At 41.5% G+C, this 26696-nt stretch overlaps 1 protein-coding gene across 4 annotated transcripts in view; it reads left to right on the plus strand.

Annotated features, from left to right (window-relative positions):
* COLQ (collagen like tail subunit of asymmetric acetylcholinesterase) overlaps window positions 1-26696 on the plus strand; it is a 44669-nt gene that overhangs the window by 11359 nt on the left and 6614 nt on the right. The window contains exons 2-15 of one of the 4 annotated variants that reach the window (XM_030010229.2): window positions 2474-2586; window positions 4328-4432; window positions 6994-7038; window positions 7753-7779; window positions 9493-9564; window positions 11995-12057; window positions 13096-13122; window positions 13767-13811; window positions 14572-14607; window positions 15530-15610; window positions 20153-20249; window positions 22043-22182; window positions 25105-25224; window positions 25825-25945. In XM_030010229.2, coding sequence (XP_029866089.1) covers window positions 2474-2586; window positions 4328-4432; window positions 6994-7038; window positions 7753-7779; window positions 9493-9564; window positions 11995-12057; window positions 13096-13122; window positions 13767-13811; window positions 14572-14607; window positions 15530-15610; window positions 20153-20249; window positions 22043-22182; window positions 25105-25224; window positions 25825-25945 — 1092 coding nt within the window. The remainder of the gene's footprint in view (window positions 1-2473; window positions 2587-4327; window positions 4433-6993; window positions 7039-7752; window positions 7780-9492; window positions 9565-11994; window positions 12058-13095; window positions 13123-13766; window positions 13812-14571; window positions 14608-15529; window positions 15611-20152; window positions 20250-22042; window positions 22183-25104; window positions 25225-25824; window positions 25946-26696) is intronic. The other 3 variants (XM_030010232.2, XM_030010230.2, XM_030010231.2) reach the window with 3 other exon arrangements.

Consider the following 26696-nt stretch of genomic DNA (forward strand, 5'->3'; position numbering starts at 1 on the left):
AATGCAGTGCTTATTGTAAGATCAAATTATAGCAGTCATACCTGTAGTGACTCTGTGACTCATTCATTTTTTTGCTCCTTCTGCTGTCGTATTGCCTGTCATATGTGCGTGTGGGAGGTCCTTGGGTCCAGGACCAGCCTTTTCTTAAATACTTGTTTTACAAATACACCTTCCAGAACATAGCCATGGTTAATGATGGAGCCCCTGAAATATTAACTACCCACATCTTTATATAATTGATATCTATAATAGTAATTAGATAAACTTTTTTCTTGTTTCTTCATTGAGATCAGTACATGCTATCACCATTTATAGCAGCAAACCTAAATTGGGTTTCAACCTAACTTGTGGTACAGTAGTATTAGAATAAGACTATAAAGACTGAAATCAGTGGCTGTTTTGCTACCATCTTGGTTAGCTATAGTGTTTTTTCACAATAAAACCTGTTCCACAGAATTTCAAACTTTGCTGCTAAAAAGGAAAATCCAAATATTTAATAACCCAGGACTTGACTTTACTCATGAGGACATGATAAGTATCCTATTAAAGCTATAGATGTGCATCTATATTTAATCTCATCTTTGCAAAATATTTAAAGAACAACACTTTAATATTCTCTTTTTTTTTTAAAGTAGCAGTACAACTGCAGTAATACAAATGTTTTTCTACAGTGCCTGGCAGTGATCTCTTAGCAAATAAGCCACATCGGGCTAGCTTTGATATTCTTATTCTTGTTGAATGATAATAATCCTACTGAAATTTAGCTAAATCATGGAATAGGGTAATACTAGGAAAGAGTGATGATGTTGGAATGTGGCCTAAAATAAAATAATAATCACATTTTATACTGTGTTAAATTACAAGCTGTCCATTGCTTTAATGATATGCAATTTAGTCCCAATGCAATATGTTCAAATACAATCCTGAAATTAAGACAACCCCAGAAGTATGTGTGGTAAAAATTGAAGACCTTAGTTACAGCTGCGTAAGAGTGATTGAATTCAGCATACGCCAATACAGAACTTAACTCTACATATCTTTGTATTTTATTGCTTGTGAGAACTGAAGACAGGCGAACTCAAACCTTTGCTACTTTTTAAAGGGCATTGGCATTTTCAGTATGTATTTAAATCTTTAAATGAAACAATATATCTCTATTTTTTTAATAAATCTTCTGCCTTTCTCTTAAATTGAAATCTCTGGTTGAGTTTCAAACTTGTGAGGAAAAGTGGAGAAAGAGTCTTCTTTATGGACCCTTTCAGACTTTAACTGACTCATCTCTCAAAGGCATCATCGCAAATAGTGTTTTGATAGAGAAAAAAATCCAGATAATATAAACTACCCCTGAATGCTGTTGAATCACACGCCTCTGGGCAGCTCTTTTCTGTGCATCAGGACTGAGAAAATGCTGTCCCCATTGATGCGGGATGGTGGAACTGATAGAATACATTTTCAGAGACATTTGAAAAATTAGGAGTATCTCCGTCTCCTAGAAAAATTGTCTTACCTTGAGATGTGACTAATATCCAGCCTGCAATTGATTTGCACACAAATCTAGCAATTTTGCCAGGTTTGTCCTCCCAGAAACTTAATTTAGAGATTTTCTATTAATACCAGATACTTCACCATAGGCTTTTCTTCCTACTGTATTTGGCTCCCTGCCACCCTTCATTTCACAGACACCCATTCCTTCTGCCACTAGCGAGAGGAAGAAACCAACAGACATAAATAAATGTTTGCTGTCCTTGGCAAAACCTTTGCAGAAGGCCCCCACCCTGATTAGAGATATATTTCCCAAGGAGTAAATAGATTCTGGAAAAAAAACCCACCACAGTATAAATGCATCATCTTCACATCCTTTCTCTGTGAATCTTTGGTCACAGCTTCTTATATTGTTGACGGAAGTTTACAGACCAGTCAGTTGATGACAGAGCTATCAGCTAAATCTGGGTTGCAGAGTATTTATTCTTAGGGATGATGCACGAATCAGAAATAAAGCAACTTGGTTTCAGTCCCAGGGGAAATATAAGCAAATGTGCTGTGGAACCGCTTCCCGCTCTGTTATCACAGAAGTGCCCGAAGCGATTCGGTCCACAGGGAAGGCTGGTGGGCAACAGCACAGAGTGATTCCTGGTGGCATGCGGGCTGTAACGGGAACTGGAAACTTTTGGAACAAAGGGGAGAGAAAGCAAGAATTATTTCAATCTAATTTCTAGTGTTGCTTACCTGAAATTTTCCAAAATCAGCCTGTGTCATAGCCACATTAAGATCTTAAAGCTCTGCATAGCCTTCAGCACAAGAAGGAACTTACAGACTTAAGGGACCACCCGGTTTCTTAAATCCCCGCTTGGATTACAGTGTTACAAGCAATGCACACAGGATGTAGGAAAATCCTATCGAATGGAAACTCCTCCTATTCTGTAAGAAATGTTTGTGGTGTTCAAGACAACAGATGAGTGTTTGTATTGAACAGATCTCCCTTGTTTGGAACAGAAGAAACAGCTCAACCGCAGAGCGTGCTGCTTCCTCGGCCCTCCTCCACCACCCCTGTTTCCACCACCGTACTTCAGGCACGGCTGGAGCTCTGTAAGTGTGGCCCAGGAGCCTTTCTCTTCTTTTTTACATGACTTTTTTGATGTATGACAAAGACTGAAGCATCCTCTCAAGCACTGCTTCATGGCATCACTCAGCAAACCCATCTGGCTGTGTTGATACGGCTCTGTTAGGACAATCATTCAACATCCCAGACTGGTGCTTGAAGTAAATCTCAGATCAAGGAATGGAACGAGGCTGGGTTTGTTCAGGCAGTTAATTCAATTAACTTAAAATATTCTCCTTAGTCTGTTTTGGGAACTTTCTTAGAGTAAGGCAATCCTGAACTAAAGGAAATGGCAATGCAATAAACCAAGTAAGGACAGAAAGGCCTTAAATCACCCTGTACAGTGATTTCAGGGTATACATTATGTATGTGTCCTGTTTTGCATCACATTTGCCTTTTACCCAGTAGGTGAAACAAAGGTCCCAAAATCCTCCTATGGAATCTATTCCCGACATTTCATTTTGCAGAAAGACAAACATGTTTGAGTTGCTGGTATGGAGTTTTCACTCACTCACCCACCTATGCACATACCTGCTCTATATGATATATATCCATACACTTATGTTAATATATGCAACATACAAGATACAATGGGTATATGATATAGCAGTTTGCCCCATTACTCTTATTGCCAGGTTCTGTTAACACCATTGTATTTTCCATCCCAACATTAAGAATTTTTCTACCTACTCAGTAATTCCTATTTCTTAATTCTACTATTCATTTACCATATAGAAATACTGCAATAATTGCTAGTCTTATGTAAATAATGATTAGTAAGATGTCTGACAAGAACTAACCCAAGAAAAAATACAGTGTAAAATCCTCCATTGTCTTCAGAGAGATCAGGACTGAGGTCAAGGTACTATTCCCCCTAAATCAAAATCTAGTTGCCTCCCTTTTCTTCATCCCCTCCCTGTGCCTTGATTTCCGCAGGAAGGAGACCCAGAGACAGGATCTCCTTAGGAATATGGTGTACTCCTTCAGTGAGGATGAAGTTGGCACTAGGGTCCCTGAGATTGCCCCAAGCAGCCCAGAGAGTAACCTGGGCATAAAATCACCCTTCACACCATCTCCCCCATAAAAACACGAAATAAAACTAAGTAGTAACTAGGAGGGTGGGAACCACGTGAATTCACTACGAGCAGTTTGTGCTTTGGAGTCTCTAGTTGGAGACTCCTTTTGTCACAAGACATAAATAAGCCAGTTTACTCATGCAAGCCTAATTTGGAAGTCAAAAGATTAGATGTTCATTGAGCATTAAAGACATTGGCTCTGATCTGCAGTGAATGAATGCCTACGGGTTAGTATCTTCTGGAGCGAAGTTCATGCTGCCTACAGCCTCACTGAGCGTAGCCTCTATTTTTAGAGCAAAGACACTATTTTTGGAGAGGATCTGCTACTTGCAAAGTGGGATGGAGAGAGCAGGGTCAGGTCTAAGAATAGGCCAGGGTCCCACGCTGGCTCGGAAGGGCGCGCAGCAGCCTGGCTGCAGTGTGCCTCTGGGAGAGGAGGAGGAGGAGGAGGAGGAAGTGTGGGGCAGGACACTGCTGAAGTGCTAATGTTCAGGCATCCATGAAGATAACCTTGTGACAAACCCTGGGCTTCTCCTTAAGGGAGTGAATAAACTCTCCTGAGGCTGTAGCGTTTGGTGGCTGGTTTTTTTATGCATTTCTCCAACAGGCGATGTATGGCTGCATGTTCACTTGTATGTTTTATGTTACGTAGAAACTGCTTGCCCTGGATATGAAAGAGTTGTGTCGGGAGCTCCAGATAATAGAGGCTTCCTCTCTGCCCAAATCGCATTGCCCTGCAGGGCCTCCTGGCCCCCAGGTGAGTGATGCATTTGCAATTAAACCACATCATTCTCTCCAAGGTTCTTACAAAGCTGTAAAACATCTGCAAATGCTTTTTACCACTTAATAAACATACCGAGCTCTGACTTAATTTCATTGTGATATGACTATGCATAAATCATGTAGGCTTTGTACCCTATGTTCTCATCCCTGCCTTGCATACTCCAGTTGGTTTCAAGTTCACCCTTCATTTTTGTGGAGTTTTACAGTGGGTAGCACCCATCAAAAATCTCAGAGGTGCCATCACTTCCTTCAGAGGCATCATCACTTCCTTCAGAGGCTCTTTGTTAGCTTTTTCTTTGCTTTAGACACTGTTGTCCTTTATGTGAGGGAAGGAGCTCATGGAGTGGATGCACAAGAGGTGCAATGAACTTGAATGTTAGTGGCGTACATCCCTGAGAAGGCAACCACCTACAGTAAATGTCAGAGACAAGGAAGGGCTTCAGGAGGGCAGTGGGATGGGATTCAGGAGATGTGGGGTGTCCTAGCTTGACCTGCAACATCTCTGCCTCTGACTTGCTGGGTAGCCTTTGGCCAGCCTTTTTAACCTCCCATTTAATTTTCTACAATTTGTACATTCAGAAATCTTCTGAAGGAGGTCAGAAATCTTCTGAGGAAATGGTCCACCTCTAGGGGGAAGGTTTTTGCGAACATCTCCATACTTTGGATAAGATCACCCATCTGTCTTTCCATTCCAGTTCGTTCCCTCCAAAGAAAAATGAAACTTTTCATGGAGACGTACTTCCAGTTTCTCCTGGGGCTCAGGTGATCCCAATCTATGTGCTGTGCACGGTGCTTTGGGACAGTGATCTTCCTCGAGGTCCCTGGGTGCCTGTTTTATAACAATACAGCTAATAGCAGGCATGACACAGGACCTTTGCTGCAGCAAAGCTGTGACTGAGGCTTTGGCAGCCTGAGAAGTTAACAAGCACCCAAACACTATTTAAAAAGTACGGACTGTACATCACAGTAAAGATTCAGTTATGTGGCAAAAAGCTTAGCTTTAATTATCTAGAGGTCAATACTTCAGAAGGCATTTGTAAATAGTCTAGAAGTAGCAATGTGAAAGCCACAAGGTCTTGCTTTATGAACCTTGACTTCATTGTTCTGCCATTTTGTCTTTGCTGAGATGCAGGATGAGGCTGATTCATTTAGCATATGAATCATAAGGTGCGGAGAGCAGCGATGGGAAGTGTTTGTCCTGTCCTGTATTGAGAAAACTCTTCTCTGCATTATGAAACAGCCCTGCAGTATGGTTGGCCATGATCCAGAGCTGCAGTACATGTGAAAGAAGCAGGTGTTGTTTCAGTCTTCACTAGACTGTCTTTTTTTTAAAAAAATACTCTTAATACTCTCTCTGACTTAAATTGGAAGAACAGTAATATTAATTCTATTGTTCTACAAGGTCCATTGATATAAATGACATTAATCTTGCAATCAAATGATCTATGATCCCTCCAAGAACATTTTTTAAATAGACTGGGCTGGCAGATTTTATCACAACAGCAGACAGTAGGGTGGGTATAACATGGCTTCGGAATTTTTAATTATAAATTACAGGACTGTGTGTTGTAATGGGACAATGTTAGAGCCAGAAGTCTGTTGACTCAGAGCTGAATTTTAACACTTTTTCATAAGAAGGAGAATTAGATTTGTAATGATATAACTCAGAGTATAATTCCTCCCATGTGTAACCTAAGGTAAAATGAAAGAAATAAGATAAAATATGGCTCTGACTCTAATAGGGTGCATTCTGATTTACACTATTGAAAACCTAAAATAACTCTACTGATGAAAATAGTTGGAGTAATTTGCATTTGAAGGTACACTTTGTTCCCATTCACGTACAATTTGCATCATGTTTTGGACAGTATAAGACAGCCAGGATCCAGACCTGATGTGAGTGATTTGTACAGTGAATCTAATGCTCAGGCTCATGGCATTCTAAAATAAAAGGTGGTCTGTGAACTGAAGCATTCTAGAAACAAAATTCTTTTTCTGATTTTTTTTTTCTGAAATGGGGTTCAAGGTCTGCCTGGATTAAGCAGTCTCCTGAAAGGAAAATCAGCCTCATTTGAGAGAGACAAATATCCTCAGGATTCAGAAGTGGTGACAATCCTCTATGTCCATACCACACTGCAGAGCCCATCCCACGTGTTTTATGCCACTTCTTTTACCACCCTTTTGGCTGACCTCCTTTGCCAGCTGATGTGGTGTCTCCGTGTCCTCGTTGTCGCTAATTCTTCAGGACTCCAATAACTTCTCATCTTTCCTTTGCCCCAGGCCTTTTTTCTTGCTAGTTTTCCTCATCTAGATGCCCCTGCACTTCTCACGTCAGTCCAACTCTCTAGCCTGCCATTCAGCAGTGGCACAGAGCTGGCATTTAGAGGTCACATTCAAACACCACGTCCAACACCCCAACCTTGTGGGTTCACACTGTTCCCAGGAGACACCTACAAGGTCAAAGGCTGAGGGAAGACAACGACTAGTGCCTCCTTACTAATGCAGTTTAATAATAGCATTCACTTTTCTCCCTAGGGTCCACAAGGTATTCCTGGTATAATGGGACCAAAAGGGGAGAAAGTAAGTGTCTGTTGTTATGGAGTTTGGTATGTTTTTGAAGGGCAAAGAAAGAAGGGGGGGGGAATGTTCACTTTTTTCCTTGTCTGTTTAGTGAATGGTGGGCCTTAGGGATATAGGGATTTGCTTTAATTTGAATGTAAAGCTGTGAATTGGTTTGAAGCTATAATTTAAAGCTCCATCTTTCAGTGTTCATTTTTCAGTCTTGGAATGTTTTTTATGGCTTCTCATGATAGCTACCTCTGTCTAGAGTATGCGTGAAGAAAGCAGCTCAGGTGCACAAGTCAGTGATCTTACTGATCTGAAGGCTTTCGAATGCACTGTCCCTCTGGAAGGACATGAGAAGCAGAGCTCTCCCATGTACTGTTAATTGTATGGGTCAGCTCAGATGTTAAAACTGGCCTATATGTTAAGTTTGGCTTCAGATCTGCAAAACATTTGCTCCATGATGATGCCTAAAGAGCCTTTTCCTGAAGCTAGGCATGTAATTACATGCTTTGCTCTACAAGGGGATGACTGTAGATTTAGGACTGAGAACACAGGAGAGACCAAGGAGCTCTGTTAAAGCAATTCTTCTCACTTTACCTCTGGAAGCAGAGTCCTGAACACAAAGATATTCGCAACATTTACTTATTTATTTAATGTAAATGCACTGACTAATGAGTCACTGTGCTTTGTGTGGTGCCTATGAGACTAACATACTCCTTTCTCTGGCAGGGGGAGATTGGCCGGCCAGGAAGAAAGGTATGAACAAAGGTGCTGCCTCAGAAACCTGTCTAATACTTGACACGTAGCAGCTGTCAGAGAGGGGTGCAGACAGTAGTTAAATAAAAATCAGCTAATGTTGAAGTCTAACCTGTTTGTGCTGCTTTCCCTGGTACCCAGGGTGGGTGGTAGGGAGCTCTGGGTGCAGGGCTGGAGAGCTGGGCCCTCTGGCTTGGAGAGCTGTCCCAGCCGGTTTGAATTCGACAAATTCCCTCAGTAAAAGCCTGCAGCTCTAGCCAGACAATTAAAACAGAGTGGGAAATTATCTGAACTATGTCTCTGTGGACAGGGAAGCAGAGTATGGGAACTATCATAAAAGGTGTATTAAAAAAAGCCCAAAGCAAAATCAAACTTTTTACTCCTCCAAAGTCTAAACAAGGCTTGACCAAACACCCCCAAAGGAGGAATAACCATTAATGATTACACTCACAGAGTTCTGGCACAAATGCAGTATGCTGACTACAATCCCATGCTTGGTGTCATATGAACCATGATATATTGTCAAAAATATGCGCCCCTACATGTGGTGAAACAGAATACGTTATCTCAGTCGCTAAGTACCTCTATTTAATGTAATTAACTTTAAAAGAAGTCAGAAATGCAGGATGAAATCAGAGATATGCAGGCGGTAGTCACTAACCAGGAAAAGAAGTACCCTTCTAATAATATGCCAAGGATTTTAACACCCTTCTAATAATATACAAAGGATTTTAGCACTAGCTACCAATCAGTAATTCAAATAAATATGAAACACATAAACAAAAGAGGTCTTTTTCTTTAATCTAAGTTGCAAATGCCTTACAGTAAACAAAAATACTACTTCTTATATATATTCAAGTGTTCAAATCAGCAATGTCTTAGAGAGAGTCACCCACCAACCTACAAGAGAGTGCAAACTTTAAACACAGTACATCAGTACTTACTCTTCTGACAAAAACTAGTAGGTCCCAAAAGAGAAGTTGCTCAGGTTGGAAATAAAACAGTATATCTCTTGCTAAAACCTGTCTGGTTCGTGGGAGGTCACTCTTAGCCCCAAATGTCATGATGACATTTCTAAGATCATGTTGTCAAGTGGCGTAAAGCAGTGGAATAGCACTAATCTGCAGCATTTTAGGAGACACACAAAGAGTGATTTACAGGCAGTAATCAAAATAGATAAATAACTCTATGATGTGTGTAGTTATTGCTAGTCATATAGTAGCTAATAAAGAGGAATTATAGCTAGTAATATGAGAATGTTCAGAATAGGAATAATAGTAAATACAAATAAGAATATCTTAGTTAAAGATTTGGTTCTGTTCTTAATGTAAATTGGATTCATACTGACATAATTACATGCAGGTCTTTTTGATTGACATCCTATTATTAAATGAAAAGAGGATCTAAGTTATTGATACTGGATTTTTAGGATTATTATTTTGACTGCATGTAGATTTACTCTGTAGCTGACCTACTTATTTGACTCAGTATAACCTGGTATTTCTGTGAGCCCACACTTGCTCCAGTAGCATCAAGACAAACTGTATTATGAATATAATATAGTAATTTTTTTGTATTGAAAACAAGGTAAAGAAGAATTTGCAGGTCTTTTCCTGAAAAGACTTTATTCCTCCATATCTCCTGTCTGCAATGGAGGCCTGTGTGTAGGAATGATGTTACATGAATCATTGTAATCAATGTTTTCTGTTCAAGGGTAGACCAGGTCCCCCGGGTGTCCCTGGGATGCCAGGACCAGTAGGATGGCCTGGACCTGTGGGACCGAAGGTAAGACTAAAATTGACATGGAATATAACCTGTTCAACATCATGATCTGAACAGAACAGTTGTCTTGGGAAGTCCCTAAACCACTATCTGCTGGAGGTTGGGAAGCTGCAGCAGTGCAAGGACAGTCTGTGCTTGTCCCGTTTCTTACACTGCTCTGCAAATACCTGCCCAGTCTAGGGTTAGGTTACTCCATCTTCAGCCTAGCCCCTGTAGCACTTCTTATGTTGATTAAAATATGTCAAAGGGAAATTGAAAATCAATCTAATGAAGACTCATTGATAACCACTGGTATCTCACAGTCACATGAATCAGTGTTTCAAAACTGATCATCATCTTTATGACTGTTCTTTTATGACCTCTTTGCCTGAATGTCTACTTCTCGGCAGTGTAACTGTGTGCCCATGCGATCAGAGTGAGAATACCTCACTGGTATCAGGAGAAAGAGATTACCAACCATGAGGATTGCTGATCGCATCTTTGAAGTTCACTCCCATACAAACAAACACTCATTCCTGTGATTTTTAATAACCAACAGTGAAAGAAATGGCAGGACAGGCTTTGCTACTGCAGAGTAGTTGCTTCACCTGCATTTATTACAAAAAAGCTGCAGGACAGTCCTTTACTGAGTATTATCTTATGCAAAAGGTATACAGCTCTTCTCAAGAGCCACAGTATATGGAGTTTCTACTGGGACTTTTGAGATAACTTGCTTTTCTTCAAGCCAGTATGCATCAGACAAAAGGACTACACACAATGTTTAGTTCAAAGCGACATTTTCCAGTAAATCTTTGACCCTTTATTTGCTCCATGAAGGTTGGTGCCCCCACCTCAGAGTATGTGATGCAGTAGCTCTTGCTACTGCAGGAATAATAGTAGATGACTTCTGAATTCAAGCCACATCTGGGAAGCAGACCCTCTAGCTCTTCACAGCTGTGTTAGATGAAGAACATCATATTATAGTATGTGGAAATGTAGGCAAGCAACAGCAGAGGATGTACTTAAAAGAAGCCAATGTTCACTTTGAATTGTGAGATGGGAAATGGTGTGTGTCCCCCCCAAATGCATTGTGTTTTCTTTTGTTTGTGATTTCCCACAGTGAGAGCAGTCAGGGCAGAAGGAAGGTCCAACTCCCTCCTTCCCTCACAGTCAGTACTGAGAGCAGAGCAGTCAGAAAACTCATTCACTTGGCCTTTTCCTTAAATAAGCTCTGGTTTTATTTATGAAGTCTTCCTAATTTTTATTTTATCTCCTCTTCAACTATTGCTATGCTTTTTCATCACACTCCTAGAAGCATCCCTCACATTCAGTAGTAATACTTTTGCCTATACTTTGCAAGTCTTACTTGCTGTTTGATTCCAGTTCTTCTGCTTTTATTGTCTCCTCTGATACCTGTCTCCTCTGTTCTTTAGATGGGTTCACACTTTCATTTCTTCTAGTCTTTATAAATTTTGGTTTTATGCCTGTCAATGAAGACTCCAGTCAAATAGAAGCCAGCAGATCTCTGTGCTCACTTCCATCAGTTGTGTCTCCTTTCTCTTCTCATCTCTGATCTTCCCAAACTTGTGATACTTCGCTATAGTCATTTGCTGCATCCTCTTCTTGCTGTAAATCTCCCTCTGTAAATCTTGCCTTGTTTCAATTTTAAAGTAAGATGCTGCTTGGTTTTTTTTCTCAGTACCATCTCTGTGCCTTCTATTTCTTCAGCTGGGTCTCCTTACTTGTCTTCCCTTTCTTTGACACAACCTTGATCCAATCCTTATTTCTCCTACTTTGTTTCTTCAAGTCTTTTCTGAACTTCTGCCGGGGCAGCAGCCAATGTGAAAATTCTCTCCATTTCTAGGACAGTGAAAGCCAAAGGAGAATGAGAGCCAACTGTATTCTGCTGGTAGCACTGCTGCATGTTTGCAGGGACTACTCCATATTTCACACTAGACATAATTATCTGACAGCAGCCAGAGAAGTTGTTGTAAAGCCTTTTCATGATTTACTGGCTCCAAACCACTGTAAAGCACATGATGTCTCAGAACTATGACAAAAGTAGTCACTATGCCTCTCCAAGCCACAAAGGCTTGCAGCAAAATACTTTCCTTTTCTGCAACTCAGTGGAAGCGATGCTGGTTAGAGACAATGCACCTTCACGCAGAAAAAAGATGCACTGCTGATGCTAATTTGCTTGCATGTCCTTTAATAGCATCTGGCAAAACTGAAGCACAAGTTACACACTCAAGAATATGCAAATAGAAGAATAAGATACATATGAGGACTCAGGCAGAATATAATTGCAATATAGACCTCTGACTACAATGCTACACCAAGGTCAGGCTTGTCTCACCTATTTGACATAAAACCTGAACCGCTAAACTGCCAGACATTCAAATACGACCTCATCAGAGAGCCACAATCAATAACTCTCTTTATTGACCCCTTTAGGGTGAAAAGGGAGAGTTGGGTGTGATGGGATTGCCAGGTACAAGAGGACCAATGGGCTCCAAGGTTTGTTAACCAAACGCTGCATTTTCAGACATTGGTTTCTAATGCTCTGCTGACAGCTGCTTCCCTCATGAATTTGCTGGAAGGCATTTATCAAGATATATCTTTTCTAATACATTTAAAAAGATATGTTCTCCTTCAAGCAAGGTTTTGTTGTCTGGTTGAGCTTGGCTGTGTTTTTGGCTTTTCATAAAAATGCTTTGGTATAAATTATTGTAATGCAAAAATTTATTTTAAAAGCAAAACTCTTATATGATTGTATCCCACTAGAAGACTGGAGTTCTTAAGTGTATCTGCAGCATTAAATAATTTCTGCAATGTTTTCCACCCACCTCATAGGATTGTGGAGATCATTTTGGTACTCTACTAAAACTATGCATATGTACTGACAGTTGGATAGCAAGCTCAATTTGGTCTGGATGTTCTAGTATCTGCACATCATTGCCTATAGCATAGCCTCTGCCTTTACAAATTTGAGCCACAACATTTTAAGGTACTTGAAAAAAAAGTGTGGTCAGTTTATTCAGATAAAGGACTGGAAGGAAGAACTGAACACCACTGTTTATTGTATGTTTCTTAAAGAGAAACTCAGTTTTATAGTAATCTTCACATTAGAAGATTACTCAAGTATATTTTAAGGATGTTTCACAGGAGAAATTTAAAAAAAAATACCAAAACAACAACAGAAGAGGAATGTTATTGCTAGTATTATTTTAGATTATTAACTGTGGCTTCTAAGGCTTTATTCACTTTCAGTTACATTTTATTGCCCTTGCTTCAATTTTAAAGCAATATCAAACCTGCTGGCTTTACCTGGCTTTTTCACATTGGCTTTTGGGCTGAGTCGTCTTGCCTTTAATTCATATTTCATAGTTCTGTTTCAGTGCAATTTTAGAAGCTATAAATATTCATTTGCATTTACAAGCTGATGCAATTAATTATTTGTGCTTCATTCCTTTTCTTCACTTTGAAGTTTGAAAGTCCAGCTTCTTGGGTGATCTTGAAAGTGAGAAGCATTAAAATATCTATCATTCCCTTTAGGGTTTTCCTGGAACTAGAGGAGAAAAGGTCAGTGTGACAATAGAATAATGTATAATTTAACAATTGGCAAGTTATGTAAAAAGAAGTAACTGTAGAAATGAGATGATTGAATTTTGATGGAGTGAAGTCTAAAGGTCCCACTGAGAAATGCAAACAAGCATCAAGAAGGAGCACAGTCTTGGGATGCTGAAGAAGTGAGTTTTACACCCCATCTTCTATTGAACAGGTTACTACAGTGCACCTCACTACAGTTTCTCCGTCTGTAGAATGGGTATAATAATCCTTAATTGTTGGTCTGGTTTATTTAGGCTATATACACTTCGGCATAGAGGCAGTTTTTACTGTAAGACCTTACAGTGGGACCTGAACTTGGATGAAGCCAACTGGGGAAAAAAATCATGTTTGGAAGTATTATGTCGAGGACAGCATGTATTTAAAGCAATTATCTGGGGACAATGAGTCCCTTTTCCTACAAGCCTTACTCTTAATTCTGTTATAATATCAATAAAAGTAATAAGGAAACATTTGAGGGTACCTACCATATACCTCACTCTGAAGATAGTACTGTATTCTGCGTGACTCCAAATAACGCCTCATGTAGGAGAAATATTTTTTGCTTCCTCATGAAATGCTACTAATTAAGCTATTGTCACCCTGTTATCTCTCTCCAGGGATCCAGAGGTGACAGGGGTGACAAAGGAGTCAAAGGAGACCAGGTAATTTTCTTTTCCAAAAGGCTGTGAGCTTTAGCTGAACGTGCACATGAGGACTAATGTACTTCTGATAGCAAAAACCAGGAGCGGTATGGAGGAAGGGAGGCTGGAGGCATCTTCCCAGGAGGGCAAGAGTGGCAAGGGAAGGCAGTGGTCCTACCTGATGGGAGGGCGGTGGGGCAGCCTCCCTGTCCATGTGCCCCCGCGGCGCATAGGGGGGTTGATGAGTCAGAAGGGGATTTCCCTGGAGGTAACCTCAGTCCCTTCTGGCCTGTGCAGGGCAGAGCCAGACACCTCACCAAAATGTTTTTAGCTGGTGATATGATAATGCTGGGGGTGGGGGTGGAGTGGTGGGGTGGAGTGTGAGATTCATGGCTTGGGGGTTCTTTTAACTAAGAAAAGAAAAGTAAGCTGCTTTTGATGTAAATGGAGAAACGCCATTCCCAAACCACAGGCTTTGGGAATTGTCCAGGTAGCATGGTTGCCTGTAGACAAAAGCACAATTAGGATGTTTTTGCTGGAGGAGAGGAAGCAGGTGGCAGAGGATCAGACAGAGGAGTAGTGTTACCATAAAAGGGGCTTTACAGTAAAATTTTGCTTATAATTCTCCACCTACTGCATCAGCCGCAGTGCTGAATCACAGTATGGGATTTTTTAACCGATATCAGTACATGGCGCTTGTTTTACTTCCTTCCAAGGAAAGTGCTGCTTTGTCAAAGATGTCTCCACATTTTTTGACGATTTTTCTCCTTTTAATTTGTAGGGAGAAATAGGCTTCCCTGGAATGCTGGGACAAAAAGTAAGTGGGTGTGATATTTTGGGGAGTTGTGTTAAGTGCTGACATAGGGTCAATGAGTGGCTTCAGGGACAGCCTGGAAAGTATAAGATATTGAAGGTCTTGCTTGACTCAATGACCAACACTTCTTGGACTTGGACAAATTCTTTAGGCTTTTTGTCTTCTGAGAAAACTCTGAGATTTAGCTGTTTGTTGGTGTTCCTCTTTTTTCCCCAGAACATTGATTCAGTCATAATCTTCCTCCTGTTTTAACATATTCAAACTCTTGATTGTAAGTTCATAACTGCCCTAATTGCTTGGGGTTTATTCACTTGAAGCTAATAAATATTTCCTTCTTGATGGTGTGAATCAAAATGGCACTACTATAAATAACAGTGATATCCATGACCAGTGTTTATGTCCTCGTTATTCTGTACTTGAAGAGCAATCAACATTCAGATGTTGGCTTATTGATAGAAAGCCTAAAGGAGGATAATTTTACAACATAATCACATCTTATTTCTGAAATTAGGGTAAGGAAATAATGCTTCTAAGGAGGCTAGAAGATGAGTGAATTCACCTCCCTTTCACTGAGTGATTTTATTACACTTGCGTCTTAACAGCAAAACAAAATACTGCCAAGGGGTCAGAGAGTTTTGCTAGCCTTGACCTCACCGGGTCTCTGAGCATGTTTCTGATCTCTCCATTTGGCCTCCTCTTTAGGAAAGGATTTTTCAGGGAAATGTGGGTAAATTGTAAGAGATATATTTTACTTTATGCTTGTTTTAAAATATTTTATTATAATCTTGGATATCTGAGAAAGAAATGGTGCCAGCATTATCTAGAGGAATTGTGTGAATGAAAGCACCATTCATCTGCTGTCTTGTATAAGGCCAGTATAACCATGTATTTACATCCTGCTTCCTTTCTGCCCGCACCCACCAAGGGAGAGATGGGCCCGAAGGGACAATCTGGAGTACCAGGACACAGAGGACCTATAGGAAGACCCGGAAAAAGAGGCAAACAAGTAGGACCATGGTGTTTCCTCTTCGCATGACTCATGGCGTCTGTGTGGTCGTGGTGTACAACTATGCGGTCTGTGCTTTCGTGGTACCATGCACTTTATCACAGAGGGAGCAGACAGAAGCCCTGAAACACCTCACACGCATGTACAGGCTAAGCAGGAGTTAAAGCCTCAGCTTTAGAGCTGGAGCCTTATCTGTAGCATTCAGCTCCCTGGATGTGCAGCATCGGGGAAAGTTGTATTTTTCCTGGCTTGGTAATGAACTTGTTGAATACAACTTGAGCAGACCCTGAACCCCTCCTTTGAATCCTAAGCAACACAAAGCTACAGTCCCAACCCCACCTGATGGCTAGAGAGTTGGCATGAGGTCCAGGTCTCAGACAGCATGGGATGTAATGCTGTGGTGCCCTACACTTCGTAGATCCCAGCCCTGAAGCTGACTTAGGGAGCAGGGCTGCTCGATTTACAGGCAGGCTGCAATGGCAAATGGGATATATCCAAAATGCAACACATTTCAGCCTAGCCAGGTGCCATCCTCTGCCCCTCACAAAAACAGGTTCCTGGGATGAGCGAAGAAAGGTTTGTAGGGAAATGCTGGCTTTCCGGGGCTCTGAATGAGGGAGGGATTGCTGTGGATGCTACATAAACTAGTTCCTCCTCACCTCGGCTCCAGGCAGAGAGGCAGCGTCAGCATCTTGCAAGGGAGGTCCCATTGCCTGTCCATGAATTTTCTCCCTGGCTCACCAGCGCAAAGAGCTACACTACTGCTAGCAAAAACACTGCTTGTGTGCACTGGCAGTAGCTGCCTGTACACTAAGAATGGTATGCTGTAATGGATTAAACTGGTATGTGGTCTGTGGCAATGAAAACCACTGGTCTATACATCCAAACCTCAGTCCTGTATTACACTGTCATACACTCCTGGTTTCTAGCACATGCACTAAGTGTGCATCCAGTGCCCATTCAGGCTTGGCCCTTGCTGCCGCGCCTGCCTGGGGGATGCTTTCCGTCCACACCATCCAATTTGTTTGAGTCAGGCTTTGCCCAGGCCCAGGTGTTGGTCAACACAGATCAGCTTGCAGAGCCACAAGGCCTTGGAGATGTCCGACACACAGTGCAAAGAACCAAAGCACTAAAACACCCTCTCTGTTTCTCCCGTTTCCTCTGTTAACACTAAACCAAGATTGATTTGTTAGACTGGATATTTATAAGGCAGTTCTTGCCATAGTACTGCATACCAGGGACAGATTCTTCCACGCTGAGAAAGGTCAGGAAAACACATAGTGAGCTTAAGGGGTGGTAATCTTGTATGGAAGCTGTTCAGGAATGGGATGGTTAACAAATGGTCCTTATTTGGAGCTCAAAATAATTATGCTGGTGGAACTATTTTTTCAGACTTTTAGATTAATTGTAAAGACCAGGAATTGTGTGTAAATTTGATACTGACTCCTCCACTACAGCATTTTCTAAGGAGGAGGTAGCAATATTGGTATAGTTACCTGTTCAAGTCACTTAATGGGCCTCTTTGAGTGCACCTTTCCTTTTGTATTTTTTTTAAGCAGTGATACTGGGGATACAAAGGAGACCAGTTCTTGGTGCTTTGAATTGCCACCTGCAGAGCCTGTTTCTTTCCGCTGACTAGCAGGGAAGGGAACCTGTTCTCGCTACACCGATGCTGGTGTTAATGTACATCTGCTCAGATACAGGAGCTTGTAGATGCGGTAGTTATTGGGCTTAGCCAAAAGTATTTTATTTGCAGTCTTGTCATACTCAGCATTGCAAACAGAGGCACATGCCTGCTTCACTGTTGCTCTGATGCCATCAGCTAGTATCTGAAGTGAAAAAATAGCTAGTGTGGGGAAAAACTGAAAGTTGGCTGTTAGCGGGGGAATAATATGTCACCAGGTAAAGGAAGGTATGTGTAATGTAAGTCTTCTAGATGACCCACAAGAAATATTTTATTGTCCTTGATTTATCAGGTTTTAAAAGCTGATGTGTGCTCTTTGCTTTTTTTTTGTTTTGTAAACTGTGCTCATCTGTGCTGTGAAAGTAATATGCACAGAATATCTTTACATAGCATAAGGCAAAGAGAAGACAGTGCCTGCAGATCAGCTTGAACACAGTGCACTCCTTACTTGACCGTAGATGTTTCACCACATTACACAGTGTCTTAATCAAAGTGGTGACATAAGCCATGTCATAGTTTAAGGCAACAATCAGTGTGACTAAAAGGACTATAGTCTGGCCCTAAATTAGGATTTCCAGGCCCAAGGCTCAGTACACAAACCCTGAAAGCATTTTCAGCATTGATCTTCTGCAAGAAAACCGGGTTTCCCTCTCTGTAATTGGTGAACTAGCTACTTCCTTCTTTTCTAATCCTTTGAAAAAACTTGAGAGTGGCATTTTAAGGCTCTGTGGGTCTGGCTGCTGCCTTTAAGTGCTGTAGTTGTCTGGCTGTTTGTTCAGCTGAGAGGATAGTTTCCATCAACATGGGGCTGTTTCCTGTCTCTTGATCCAGCTGACATCCCTAGATAAAACAGCTAAATTAGGAAGGTGTCACTTCCACTTCCATTTTGAGATACGTCTTGATTATCTCACTGACATCTTCAGCTCTCCCCTGCTTCTGGGGCAGGCTCTTCCTAAAAGGTGGCAAGGAGTTGGGAGTCACGAGTCACAGCCTCACCGACCTCTAACTGAGATATAACACCCAAAGCTTTGTAACTTGGGAATTGACCCTAAGGAGCAAATTTAGGGTTTCAGTCTTGATAAGAAGGAATGACTTAGGGCTTTAGATAATGTTACTTTGAAAGAAAGGAGAGGAATATAAATATTGTCCATGGAAAAATCTTCTCTGAATGCCATGGGTGCATGTGAAAAGAAACAAGGCAAAAATATTGAATATAAATCTCTGCCATTATTATTTAATCTATCTGTGTCAAACAAGAGAGCATTAAGCAATCATTCCACCAAAGCAGGAGACACGGAAGACAGCTAGTTTTCAGGCAGTACATGTCCAACTGGCGCTGGCTTGCCTCTGCCAGATTGCTGTTGTGTGGGGGAAAGAGATTTCCCACAGACTTCTTTGGGGCTACAAAATCCTGGTCTGCTAGTTCTGTGTTGCATAATGTAAGAAGTAATTAGGGATCAGCATCACTGACATTCACATAAATCCTGGAATATTTTGATGGCACAGAGCTTACCTAATAGGATTAAACAAAGCAAATATTCAATTAGTTCTTTATGGAGCATGGCAAAACCAACCTTCTTCTGTTGAAATGGTGCAAGTGACATTCAAACGTATCCATGGGATACAACAACATTATATAACAACAAATTATTTTAGCATATATTACTATATATGCTCCATTACTCTGAAATCAGACATGCAACCACTCATCATGTGCCCCTGAATGCACATTAACCTGGAATTACACCATCTTCAAGGAATTAATCATCTCCTTTGTCATTAAAAGAAAGCTTAAATAGTACACATCATTTTTGTTATGCTAAATAATGTATGCTGCTGCATAAAAATCAGATCAGATATTTAAACTTCAAGCTACATAATACACTTCTGAAATATAAAGCTGAGAAATCCAAGCCTTGGAGAGTATATGAGCAGGAAGATAAATATAGTTATTTTTAATAAGTGTCACAGTATTAAATTCAGGAGCAAAAATAGGAAGGTGCTGAACAGTTCTAGGGTGAAACTTCCAAATGCCTAAGGGTATGGCTGCACAAACAAGCTCCCATGAGGCAAATTAGGGCTGATTTTACAGAATATTAGGTATTATATGGTAACTGTGTGTAAGCTGATCTCCCATAGGTAATTTTACAGCATTTTGACGGAGTGATAAGGTACCCGAGGGACACCATTTGTCAGCATGATGTTGCCACACACTAGCTTGCACTTCGTAAAGCCAAGCCCTTGCTTACCTTGCGATGATTTGTTAACATAGCTATACCCACGGTGAGAGTCAAGAACATACAGGAGTCCAGGCACCTAAAGTACTTCTGGAAACAGTGTGGGCCTCAAAGTCATTGGTGTGCTTCTGAAAGACTGCACCCTGAGACTGGGAAATGTCACTGTGGCAGCCCTTGCCAACTCCTTGGTGAATTTTCTCTTTTTTTCCCCAGTGTGTATTAGTACAGTAACTAAGGATTTCCAAGGTCCGCTATTTCAGCTCCACCAGCCCTTTCTTTCTGAGCTGCACTGACTCCTAGAGAGCTACCAGGGGTAAAAAGGCATCCTTAAAGAAAGGCTATCAAATGATTGAGGTCAGAGTAGGGTGAATCTTGACTCCACACAGAACAGGTCTCTGGGACTGTTCACGTTTAGGAGCAGAAGTCCTGCCTGGACATGCTTTTCTGTCTCCACGTGGAAGAGGACAGAACCTCTTCCCTGGGGTGGTGACTATGAAGCTCATGCTGCATGCTTTTATTGGCAAATGTCTTGGCATTCTTGAAAGGGAAGCCGGTGCTGGCTGGAAGAAGTTGTGTGCTATTAATAGTTTAGCAGATAAATGGGTGTCTCCTCTCTCCTAGGGACTAAAGGGAGACATTGGACCTGCGGGTATCATGGGTCCACCTGGAAGGCCTGGTCCTTCTGGCCAGCCAGGCCCCCCTGGACCTTCAGGATCAGGTAAGCAGGAGATCAGGTGATCTCCTAAACAGTGTCCCTGCTCCCCAGCCCCTCCTCATTCATCACATACACCTACATAGGCCCCTTTACAAAAAGTACTGCAGGGCTTCATTTGCTTCTCCACTGACAGCAAGGAGAGGATTTCTCCTGAAGGCAGGTCATGCGATCCTTGTCCATTATAAGGACTCTATACCTTACTTTAAAGTCTAAATTATGGCTTCTGATGTTTCAAATAAAACCAAACCAAGGCCTATGTGGTTCCTGTGGGACTTTGGTAGATGGGGATGATGAAAAGCCATCTGGCAGCCTTGGAGGCACTAGTTGATCTCCATCATCAAAGGTCTGCTGCTTCTCCAGATATCCTGGCTTACAGTGAGAGATTGCAATTTTTAATCAGCCAGGACATACTCACCCTGTGCAGCTCTGTAAAAGAAAGAGAGGAGACTCAAGTCACAACGGCATTAAGGAAAGAAAGGAAGAGAAGGGAAGGGATAGGAGTCAGAGGGACAAAAGGGCAGTGGAGAAAGACTCTTTAATTAAGTGCTGGAGGTCTATGCTTGTTGCAATTGTGCATGTTGTAGAAATCATGAGAAAAATCTCGTACCTTATAATTGTACAGCTTCAAAGCTATGCATGCACATGAACTCTGGGCAGCTTGTGAGACCAAGCATAGACATGAAGGACAATACACGACCCACAGCGTTCAGTGACAGTGAACCCTCAGGTAGGGTTTTCTCAACCCAGATATGTACTAAAGTATCTGAAAAAAAAAAGCAAAACAAGGTGGAAACTACTGTTGCTTCAAATGAACAACAGCTGCTTGTATTGCAGCTGACCTGTTCAATGTCCTCTTCCATTTTGCTTTCCCTTTTTCTTCCCTTGCTTACATCAGTGGGTAGGAAGTCTCTTTTGTGGTGGTGTGGAAATGGTACATCATCTCTGAAGCTGGGGGCTGCTTCAAAATCTTCACATATCTCATGTGTCCCATTATGAAACATCTTTGCCTCAAGTAAATTAGCAGGAAGTTTTCAGAGGGCAGAATTTTCACCATGCCGATGGGAAGGCAGCCAGGATCTTGAGATGACTTTTTAAAGGCTTTATTAATCCGCAGAAAGTCTATGTGTCAGGTTTGTTAATCTGTTTCCTCTAGAATATAAATTCTGATCCTAAAAGACCTTTCTGTAATGATGTCACTGTTTGCAGTATGAACATGTTGGCTCATAGTCTAATTCTGCAGAGTAGCACATCCTTGCCAAAGTCTGAAAGTCAAAAAGCAGTATTTTTTTTTAATTTTTATTTGTAGCACTCCTGTATTTCTAGTTGGGGTTCCTGTACAGAAACCTCTGAAACAGCATTGCTCAAGTAGTTGCACAAACACACAAGTCCAATGCATTGTGGATGTATAGAGACTGACTCTAGTAAACTTGGTGCACAGGTGCTGTAGAGTGATCTGCGTGTTCATTGTGTCCTGAACTTCTATCACTTCAAACAGGCTGACATTTATTCTAAGCAAATCGTCTCTCTCTTTCTCTGTAAAGTTGGTAGAAAAATTTAAAAAGTGATCTGAAATAATATGACCATAGTACAAACTCGGGTCTTTCTCCTGAAGTGCTGGAATTGGTGGTTCCAGCAATCCCTTCCCTCAGTTCCCAGTGGATTTGGTAGGACATGTGCATATCTGAAAACTTAGGTAAATACATATATCCACCTGACCTGTATTTTTTCCCCTCAGGCTGCATTTGTGTTTTGTGTATTAACTTCATAACAATGCAACCTGGTATTTTGCTTCCTAGGGCAATTTGCAATAGGACCAAAAGGGGAAAGAGGACTTCCAGGGCCTCCAGGGAGATGTCTCTGCAGATCCCCACAACATGTGAATAACGCACCATATGAGGAATCTGTGTTTGGACACAGTTATCCAAAAGTCCCCGCGGTAAGCAGATTTTCTGGGAGAGGTTATGAGTGGTTCTTAAGTACTTTTATTGTAAGAGGTGGTGTACTCACTAATATTTTGGATTTAACAGGGAAGATGTCTGTATGTGGGCAATGTGTGAGTTCTAGTATCCAAAACCTCTGAGATCCAGTCGGTGCAAAAGAGTTTGGTCTCATAACTAGTCTGAGGGTTGTGTGATTGTGTCGTGGTTTAACCCCACTCAGGGGTGCATTTCAGGGTGCTGAAATGCAGCTATTTCAAACCATCAGTAATGTAGCACATGTTTAGAAACCTTTTTTCAAGCCTGAGGATGCTCTTTTCCATCTCCTACTGTACATATATAATCTGTTCTTTTTCTTTCAGTAAATTGAAATATATTTCAGATTGGTCAGTGAAGTAAGCATCTCTTTCTTGCTTATTTTTTATATCTTCTTCTGCAAAGACAGTGATTTCAGAATTGAATATTGGGGTCAAGCATTTTGCATATGTGATAGAACTTTCTCCCAAAGCACAGACCCTCTAACTTGAACAAAAAAGGAGTCTCCACAAATCATGGGAGTCAGATTTCTGAGCTCCTGTCTGTAGACATACACTTTATATAGCTAATTTCAATCTCTAGCCTTCCTGAAAGCATTTTTATGAGCAAATTGGACAAAGTACTTTAAAGGAGAAGTCATTGGTGGAAAGTGACCAAGCAATTTTTCATCTCTGATTTCTTTGGGCTTTGTAAATACCATTTCTGTACTTTTCCCTCTGCTGGGCCCTGCCTTATTATTCTGTCCATTGTAGAACTTAATCAGCAATGAAAATGCTAGCTTGCTGCTGTGTACCAGCATAGTCCAGCCACTCCACTCATGCAAGTGGATATTGCGCAGTGTCTGGTCATCTCTGAATGACAATAAGCAGCAATTAGCTTTGTTAACTTTCCCATCTGTCACGTTGTCAGAAAGCTATTACGGAGTGTGAAAGGGAAATAAAACACTGTCTATTAAACTGGGTCATTGAACTCAGTCTTTTGCATGAGTCTGCTGCAAGTCTTGTCAGCTCCTCGCTCATCCCTGTCTGTGTTGCATTACAAAAAAGCCTCATTGTTTTTAAAATGTAATCGTGAGTGAAGTAACTGCATGAACTAAAGGCACATCACATCACGCTGCATGCTATTGCATAAAAACTATCATGTACTTCACGGCACGGAGAACTCGTAGGAAAAGGTATAGGGCTCACAATATTCTGTGCAGGTCTCATCGCCCTCCTTCTCCATCAGGAACAGTTTCATATTAGATCTTAAAAGATGGTAATAAGACTGTAACTACCTAAAATATAAGTACCCTACACTACCGCCATGCACCCTCATTTGATGATGATTAAGTGCTGTTTCATTCTCAGAAATGCAGGGTGGCAAAGCAGCAAGCCTCAGCTCTGAAAGTGGAGCACTTGCAGAGCAGCACTCCCTGTTTGCCTGCCCCATTTGTTTTACTCCCTGAATGCCAAGAGCGGGAGCTTAAACATTGTTATTATTTATTCTGTTCAGATCCCCATGTAGCAGCTTTGAAGCCTGCCTTGTACCACTTGAAAATTATTGTCATGGTTCCTATAGCTGCTCATGGAAAAGACCCAGAGACGGTGCTCTGTGCCCCGAGTCCCAGTGTCGCCTGGTTTGCCAAAGCAGCACCCGACCGCAGCACGTCCCCAGTGCAATCACCCACTCCCCCGTCAACTCCTCCGGTGCCAGCACTGCCAGGGTTGGGGAAAGGCTAGGAAACAAAGCACTGGTTTTCTGTCACTGGCTACGGTTCATTCTGGTTCTTAAATCTTTTGCAATTTCAAAGGCCAGTATCCGTAACAGAGAGTTTCAGAAAGCACAGATCTGCTATTGATTTCAAGAGAAATTAGAGCTCTGGGGCTTGGACTTGAGCTCCTGAACACAATTACAGAATCAGTTCTTTACTGGCTTTCTATTTCTTTGCTTTCTTTCATTCAAGCTGAAGGCATTTTTATTCAATGCTTCTTTAATGAAATTGGCCTTTGTAGAGGGCTATGGGAATATTCTGCTATGTAAAAATTTCAGGGTAATTTGTTTTAAAAAGAGCCAATTCTGTTTATGCTGGTGGGAATCAGGCTCAGCCCTAAATCCATTTTGCTCAGAAGCACTCCATTTGCTTTTTCTTAATTTAAAAATGGTTCAAATCTTGCTAAAATTAATTTGATTAAGCTGCCAAAGGAAGAGATTATTTCCTAATGCCCCTTACAGCCAATTTCAGTGACTGAGACATTAAAAAAATTGGTAAGAGAGCAGCTCATCCTAATTTTTCCATTTTTAACTAGTTCTTTTCTGTTTAATTGAAGACTTGGCTTTAGACTAAAATGTATGCATATAAAGAAACATGCATTTCAATGACAATTAAATCTAAACAAGGTACAAAGTAGTAAAAGATAAGTGAAGGTTGCATTGAGCAATGCATTATATATTTTGTAGTCACAAGCATGCCTAAAAAATTGTAGCCAAACCCACAAAAAGCACTTACGCCCATATGGATTTTGGAATTGTTCCAGCATCTAACCAGTGGAGCATCTGACAGTTTTTCTCAGCAATGATTGTGCACGAGTACTTGCACGACCATTACCTGTGGATGTGCATTTTGAAACAGGCGCCATTGGAGCCCTAGCTAGGTGCTCAGGAAAGACCATTCTCCTTCGGCAACTTGTGTCTCTTCTTACCAGTCACAAAGGAGCCTCTTATGGTCTGGCAGTCCATGGGTGTAAGTTCTCATACCATTCTGTTTCTGAAAACAACCAAACCATTTTTCTGGGTAATTATTTACCTATTTGCAGATACGTATGTCAGTCAGCAAAACTAGATTCTGTGACAATCCTAAATACTTCTTGAGAGGGTTACCAATCACCTCTTTTTCTGTGCCCCAGATTTTTGTGGTGAATAATCAAGAAGAGTTGGACCGGTTAAACACCGAAAATGCCCTAGCTTTTAGAAGAGATCAGAGATCTTTGTATTTCAAGGATACCTTTGGATGGCTCCCAATCCAGGTGAAAATGTGACTATGGTCTCAGAAAACTTGTGAGTGTATGTTTCGTTTTTAAATAGAGAACATACTTCTGTACTTAAGGTGTCATACAGAATCAATGAAGCAAATGGAGAAAAAGCTTATTTTTGAGCACTGCCACAACTGTACATAATTCTGTGATTTTTGTGCACAGGAGTCTCAATTAATGAGGTGTTAACTCATCAGTGCTGCAGGTTTTGCTAACCGCCCTGTGAACCAGGCTCCACTGGTGAACAAACTGGGGCCGAGTTCAGGGAATTATGATAGTAAAAAGCATTTTTTATTTAATACAAAATAAGGCAAAACTCACCAGGGTACAAAGTTGTGGAAAAACACAAACCCTGCAAACCAAAACCGTGTATTTCCTTATTGCTTCAAGGAGCTAAGCTAAGTCTTGCTGAAATCAGCAGCAGGATCCTTCTTGTGTCCACTGGACTTTGAATCAGCTTCTGTATAAACCCTGTGAACCACCAAAATATGAAAATCCAGTTGCGGGATCTGCCTCCCACAGCCCTTCACCTCGGTTTGCTAGTCAGGCTGCTTGTGGTCCAGTTCAGTAACAGCTGTGTGTTTGTTTGGCCAGCTCACCCCTTTCTATTCTGTGGATTACCACTTCAAGGATGGCGGTACCTGTGGAGATGGGATCGTACAGGATGGGGAAGAGTGTGACGATGGCAATGCGGTTGTGACTGATGACTGTATAAGTAAGTTCCAGCGCATCAAAAGCAGCCTCTTTCTACCAGGAAAGGTGCATTAGTTGTTTCCACAGGGTACACTAGTGTGTAAATCACACAAGTGTTTTACTCAGGGAAGCTTGCGTGGTTTCTGGATTGAGTGCAGGCACGGGGAGAGGGAAGCACAATGGCCATAGTGCGAAAACTGAGGTTCTTCCTGCGTGTGGATGCCACACACCAGCACAAGACAGAGGTGATGCCAAGCACTTCTCATGCGTCCGTATTGAGGACCATGTACCTCACTGAGCAGAGGCGTCTGCAATCAGAGCCAAACCACTGCATTTCAGAGGCCAAATCCAGCAGCTTGTGTACATACACAACCTCCCCGGAGGCTGCTGACTTTCTGGCCAGAAGATGTAGCATACCTTTGCAGTGCACCACAAAACCCCTTAGGATAGATAGACACAGGAGCTGTCTGTTTCTAATAGTGAGCTATATCCTGGGTCCAGTAAAACCACTTTGGATTTTGTTATTCACTTGCATAGGGAGGGTGTCAGCTCGCTACCTACGCTATTAGGTTTATACAACATTTGATTCCTATCTAGTCAAGCTTCCTTTCATTTTGCTGGTTGTTGATAGCAAAGAGCCCATAAGCATACAAACAACTGTGGCAACCTTCACTTCTACCTTTCAGTCACTTTTACCGCTTGATTCCTTCCTCAGACTGCAGCACTCTACACCATCTACAGCTGACACACAGCAGGTTTGGTATTCTGTTGGT

The sequence above is a fragment of the Aquila chrysaetos genome, chromosome 3 (genome assembly GCF_900496995.4).
Source record: "Aquila chrysaetos chrysaetos chromosome 3, bAquChr1.4, whole genome shotgun sequence".
Classification (NCBI taxonomy): Eukaryota; Metazoa; Chordata; class Aves; order Accipitriformes; family Accipitridae; genus Aquila; species Aquila chrysaetos.